The sequence below is a fragment of the Schistocerca americana genome, chromosome 4, assembly GCF_021461395.2.
Source record: "Schistocerca americana isolate TAMUIC-IGC-003095 chromosome 4, iqSchAmer2.1, whole genome shotgun sequence".
NCBI classification, from domain to species: domain Eukaryota; kingdom Metazoa; phylum Arthropoda; class Insecta; order Orthoptera; family Acrididae; genus Schistocerca; species Schistocerca americana.
In genome coordinates, this window is record NC_060122.1 from 337,127,014 (window position 1) to 337,133,214 (window position 6,201).

At 46.5% G+C, this 6,201-nt stretch overlaps 1 protein-coding gene across 1 annotated transcript; it reads left to right on the forward strand.

Annotated features, from left to right (window-relative positions):
* The first annotated feature begins 851 nt into the window (after nt 1–851).
* On the forward strand, nt 852–1,859 carry LOC124613452 (protein roadkill-like). The gene has a single exon (XM_047142155.1). The coding sequence runs from the start codon at nt 852–854 to the stop codon at nt 1,857–1,859; it is 1,008 nt and encodes a 335-aa protein (XP_046998111.1).
* The last annotated feature ends 4,342 nt before the right edge of the window (nt 1,860–6,201 follow it).

Sequence of the window (6,201 nt, forward strand, 5' to 3'; positions counted from 1 at the left end):
GTTCCAACAGGATAATGCACGTCCGCATGTATCCCGTGCCACCCAACGTGCTCTAGAAGGTGTAAGTCAACTACCCTGGCCAGCAAGATCTCCGGATCTGTCCCCCACTGAGCATGTTTGGGACTGGATGAAGCGTCGTCTCACGCGGTCTGCACGTCCAGCACGAACGCTGGTCCAACTGAGGCGCCAGGTGGAAATGGCATGGCAAGCCGTTCCACAGGACTACATCCAGCATCTCTACGATCGTCTCCATGGGAAAATAGCAGCCTGCATTGCTGCGAAAGGTGGATATATACTGTACTAGTGCCGACATTGTGCATGCTCTGTTGCCTGTGTCTATGTGCCTGTGGTTCTGTCAGTGTGATCATGTGATGTATCTGACCCCAGGAATGTGTCAATAAAGTTTCCCCTTCCTGGGACAATGAATTCACGGTGTTCTTATTTCAATTTCCAGGAGTGTATTAGCTGTTAAATTCGCCATACTGTGTGTTAATGGTTGCACTTTGTGCACAATATCAGGTATATTAAGTACCTTTGGTATGTACTCGTTTCCCCCTAATACATCTGGTCTAAGAGACCAGAAATGTTTTTTCGACGATGTGTCAGACAGGTCCTACATATTTCAACATTGTCAACATGCACTGAAAATAGCTAAAAAAAGTGAACAATTAGTCACATAGCGGAAATTATTTCAAAAAAAAAATTATCCCACTCTCCCTCACCACCACCAGCTAATTTTCAACCGAAGTTAACTTCTCCTTTCATTCTATTTTCAGATCGACTCGATCCGGAGGAGGGGAGTGAATATGGACGTATCTCTTTTGTCTGTCGACAACATCCCGCCGTCCCCGATGCCGGCAGCAGGCGAGGATACAGTCTGCGACTTGGGCAGCGTGAGGTTCGAAACCGAGAAAGTCGCCTGCAGCTGGACTGTCTTGAACTACAAATACTGGCCTCAAGGGGTAGACGAAGTGAAATCGCCCAGTTTCTGGCACTGTAACTCGAGCGAGTGGTGCATGGTGCTGTGTAAAGACGTTGCCAAAGCCCTGTACTTCTGCTTCCAGCTACTGACTTCCCAGAAAGACGCTACCGTGCGAGCTAGACTGACGGCGTCACTAGTGTCCAGCAGCGGTATAGAGTACGAGGTGTACCCGGCGGAGTCGGTCTGCCTCGATGCCCCAAAGAAGTCGAAATGGAAGTGCTTGTACGGCTCCTTCAGACCGGAGGACGGTTTCGATTACATGCTGAAGTTCGTGGGAGAGGTGACCACGTCGTGTGTGATAACGGAGCCTTACCCGATCGTTGCCCTCCAGAGGCCTTGTCGCAGCATCACAGAAGACCTGGCGGCGCTGCTGGAGACGGGCCAGCTGTCTGACGTGAAGCTGTGGGCAGGTGACGCAGAATTCCAAGCGCACAGGGCCGTGCTGGCCGCACGCAGCCCCGTCTTCGCCGCCATGCTGCGGCATGACACCCAGGAGGCTCGCACCGGCAGCGTCCGCATCAACGACGTCGAGGCGGACGTCCTGCGCGAGGTCCTGCGTTTCGTCTACACGGACAGCACGCCCTTCCTGGAGACGATGGCTGACAGGCTGCTGATGGCGGCCGACAAGTACGACCTGCCCCAACTGAAGGAGCTCTGCGAGGTGGAGTTGGTCAAGAACCTCACCGTGGACAATGCCGCCGCTACCGCCGTCATCGCCTTGAGCCACTCCTGCGATGTACTCAAGCGGCCGGTCATGAGTTTCGTGAAGCGCCATCTTGTGCCCATCATGGGCAGCAAAGGTTGGGCGACTGCCATTAGGGATCATGCTGAAGCAGTGGTCCAGATTAGCCGCTTGGTAATGGAAGAGCCTCTTTAATGGCTGTTACAGTTAAACTCCACGTTTCCAGCGTGCAACTTCTTGCCTATAAGAACGCTGCTGCCTCATTGAACCCTACGTTGGAGGAAAACTGTGCTATATTTAAAATTAGATAACAACTTCATCAACTACTTACATATGTACACATATGTAAAAGTATTAGATAATTTTTGCTAACAGGTGCGTAAAATGACGCCCTTCAAGGAGTTGCTTCTTGTGTTTTGCAATGGGCACCCGCGGTTGTTCGCTAGGGGCAACAAACAGCCCAGGCTAAGGGGATTAAAAGAAACAGACCTTGTTATATCTATTTGGTAGGGTGTGCATGACAACTAATTACTAGCACATTGTCCATTCTCATTTGTAAACATTGCGTTGGACTCGAGATCGCCTTGACAGTTACGTAGTTGAGAAAACTTTCAACTAAATTATAGTTAAAGATATACTGCAGTTTTATAGTGGTTGTTTTCTACTGCAACATGACACAAAGCAGATTATAGCCAGTTTTAAGAGACATATAAGACAGACTAGCACTTATATTGCCACCGTCTGGTGAAACAATACCACCACCTTCCACTTTCCATTTGGAGCAGAATTAATTTATTCATTGCCGTTTCAAAACGTCAGAAACTATTACTAAGAATGTCATCACAAGAAGAATATAATTTTTACGAACATTCATCGATACGCCATTATAGATCAAATTTCTTGCAGTTATCTTCTAAACTCTTTCTTTCATCTGCCCATACACTTCGTATACATTACTAGCCCTTGTATATTTCATTACTACTGACAAGAGGTATTTTTCCTTTTTGTACAAGCCATTGTAAATAGTCGGATCTTCGTCTTATGAAACGTCGTTTCGTAATACACTACGAAGAGTTTCTGGTGTAGCATGCATCGTTCAGCACAGGGGTAGAGAAATTTATGTTCTTCTGGTCACACTAAATTAAGACCGGTCACAATCCACTACTTTCATATATAATCGTGTAAAAGTACAAAATTGTTCCCTATTATTGAAGTCGTCCAATTAATGAACATGATCTGTCCACATTCTGGTTACTAACGCTGCTACAGAGCAGTAGCAATTCAGAGTAGTTCATCCCTGCGCTTCTCATTATGCACCTGTGGGTAAGCGCGAGGTCAACAAATACAGTCCAGGGTGTAGGATTAAAAGAACGGAAAATGAGCCTAAAGTGAAAGCAGTATTTATGCTTAAGAACAAATCAAATTTAATTATCACAGAGTTGGTTCACTTTTGTAGGAAGTGCGTCAGATCGGCTATTACCTTCGACATTGTCGAGGTCAGAAAGAGTATTTGACGAAAGTACGCTTCAGTATTTTCTAGTGAGGGTTGTCTACCTCAATATGACCAAATATAGTCTGGCTTGCCAATTTCTATACAGTTATGTACACTGAAGAATCAAAGAAACTGGTACACTTTCCTAATATCGCGTAAAACCTCGGCGAGCACGCGGAAGTATCGCAGCATGACGTGGTATGGACTCGACTAATACCTGAAGTAGTGCTGGAGGGAATTGACACCACGAATCCTGCAGGGCAGTCCATACATCCGTAAGAGTACGAGGCGATGGAGATCTCTTCTGGACAGCATGTTGCAGAGCATCCTTGAAATGCTCAATAATGTTAATGTCTGGGAGTTTGGTGATCGATGCAACTGTTTACTCAGGAAAGTGTTTCTAGAGCCACTCTGTAGCAATTCTGAACGTGTGGGGTGTCGCATTATCCTGCTGCAGTTGCCTAAGTCCTTCGGAATGCACAATAGACATTAATGGATGCACGTGATCAGACAAGATGCTTACTTACGTGTCACCTCTCAGACTCGTATCTAGACTCCAACTGCACACGCCGCACGTTATTACAGTCTCCATCAGCTTGAAAAGTCCTCTTCTGACATGCAGGTTTCATGGATTCAGGAGATGTCTCCATACCTGTACACGACCATACGCTCTATACAATTCGAAGCTAGACTCGTCCAACCATGCAACATGTTTCCAGTCATCAAAGCCCATATCGATGATGTTTCGTTGAATGATTAGCACGCTGACACTTGTTGAAGGCCCAGCACTGAAATCTGCAGAAATTTGTGGAAGGGTTGCAATTCTGTCACGTTGAACGTTTCTTTCAGTCGTCGTTGGTCTCGTTCTTACAGGATCTTTTTCGGCGGCAGCGATATCGGAAACTTGAAGTTCTATCGGAATCCTGATACTCACGGTACATTCGTGAAATGGTCGCACTGGAAAACCCCCACTCCGTCGCTGCCTCGAGATGCTATGTCCCATCTCTCATGCGTGGACTATAACACCATGTTAAGACTCACTTAAATCTTGATAACCTGCCCGCCGTGTTATGCGTGTTCACATCTCTATATATTTGAATACGCATGCCTAAACCAGTTTCTTCGGCGCTTCAGTGTATTACATAGCAACACACGAATTGCCACAACACTTACCACATCACTATTTAATGGTATCACGGAATTGTTGTGATCTTCACTTTAAAGACTGGTTTGATATAGTTCTCTGTGGTACTCTGTCTAGTGTGAGCCTCTTCATTTCCTAGTAACTACTGCAACCTACATGTTTCTGAATGTACTTACTGTATTTATCTCTCTCTCTCTCTCTCTCTCTCTCTCTCTCTCTCTCTCTCTCTCTCTCTCTCTTCCAGTGCTAAATTTGTTATCTCTTTGTCTCAGAATGTGTCCTGTTGACCGATCCCTTCCATTGGTAGAGTTTTCCAATTCCATTCAGTACCTCCTCAATTGTTATATGATCGACCCATTTAATCTTCAGCATGCTTCTGTTCTCTTTTCATCGTCCATGTTTCACTTCGATACATGGCTGCACTCTAGACAAATACCTTCACAAAAGACTTCCTAACACTTAAATCTATATTCGATGTTAACAAATTTCTCTTCAGAAATGCTTTTTTTGCCATCGCCAGTCCACCTTTTATATCATCCCTGCTTCGGCTATCATCAGTTATTTTGCTGCCCAAATAGCAAAACTGCTGCTTCCAGTGGCTCATTTACTAATCTAATTCCTTCAGCATGACCTGATTTAATTAGACTACATTCCATTATCCTTGTTTTGCTTTTGTTGTTCATCTTACATCATCCTGTCCATTCCGTCCGACGGTCCCTGAAAGAATTAAGGTGTCATCGGCAAACCTCAGTTTTTGTTCTCCCTGAACTTTAATTCCTACTCCAAGTTTGCCTTTGGTTTCCTTTACTGCTTGTTCAATGTACAGATAAAACAACATCGTGGATAGTCTACAGTACTCTCACTCAACCATTGCTTCCGTTTCATGCACCTCGACTCAACTGCTGGCTGGTTTCTGGACAAGTTGTAAATAGCCTTTCACTCCCTGTATTTTACTCCTGCTACCTTGAGAATTTCAAAGAGAGTAGGCCACTCAATATTGTCAAAAGCTTTGCCTAAGTCTAAAAATGCTATAGAAGTAGGTTTGCTTTTCCTTAACCTATCTTCTAAGACAAGGCTTAGGGTCAGTATTGTCTCTCGTGTTCCTACGTTTCTCTGAAATGCAAACTGGCCTTCCCTGATATCGTCCTTAATTCCACGGGACGGTTTCTCTAGCCTAAAAGGCCCCATGTGCACGCCAAGCGTACTCGGCTACTCTAGTAGCCAGTTCCTGCTTGTAGTGCACGCCCGACCTACTAAAGGAAACCCTAAAATTCTGCACCCGATAGCGGAGGTCGAGAAATTCGCAGACTCATCTGAGCCTTCGATTTAGATCCTCCAATCTGCTCCAAATCAGAGGATCCTGCGTGCCGAGGATGTCCTCAGAACCCAAGCGGCAGGTGTCATTCGTGCCGGCATGTGCCACTACATGTAGCCAGTGCGCTGGATTGTCGCTGACAGAGCCTCCTCCAGTGGCATTCTTTCCCGCCTTGCTTGCTATTTTCCTGAGGGGCACGATCACCCACATGACATTGGAGCCCCCATGCCCATCCTCTGCACTGGTCCCGACTGGGCTGGAAAATCGGCCGCTGGCCCAACAGGAGAGGTATCCCGTGCTGACTCAGTTGCCAACACTGGGTAGCACCTCATACCTGTTCCTAAGAAGCAGATAGCCAGCCGCGCGACCTGCTCCCTCTTTCGCCTTCTCTCTAATGACACACGAACCCACCACTGCCTGCCACCAACTCTCGAGTAAGGACGAACCGGTGAGATGTTGCGTATCAGAAGATGCAGTGACACCCGGCTCACCAGCGGCTTCCAGCGGCACCGAAGTTGTTGCAGCTCTCGTCACCAGCGCCCCAATGTCACCACAACTCTTGAGTGTTTGCCAGAAGAATGTCGAC

Bases quoted from the DNA above. Each gene is read 5' to 3' on its own strand.
- LOC124613452 (XM_047142155.1), top strand. From the start codon at position 852: ATGCCGGCAGCAGGCGAGGATACAGTCTGCGACTTGGGCAGCGTGAGG.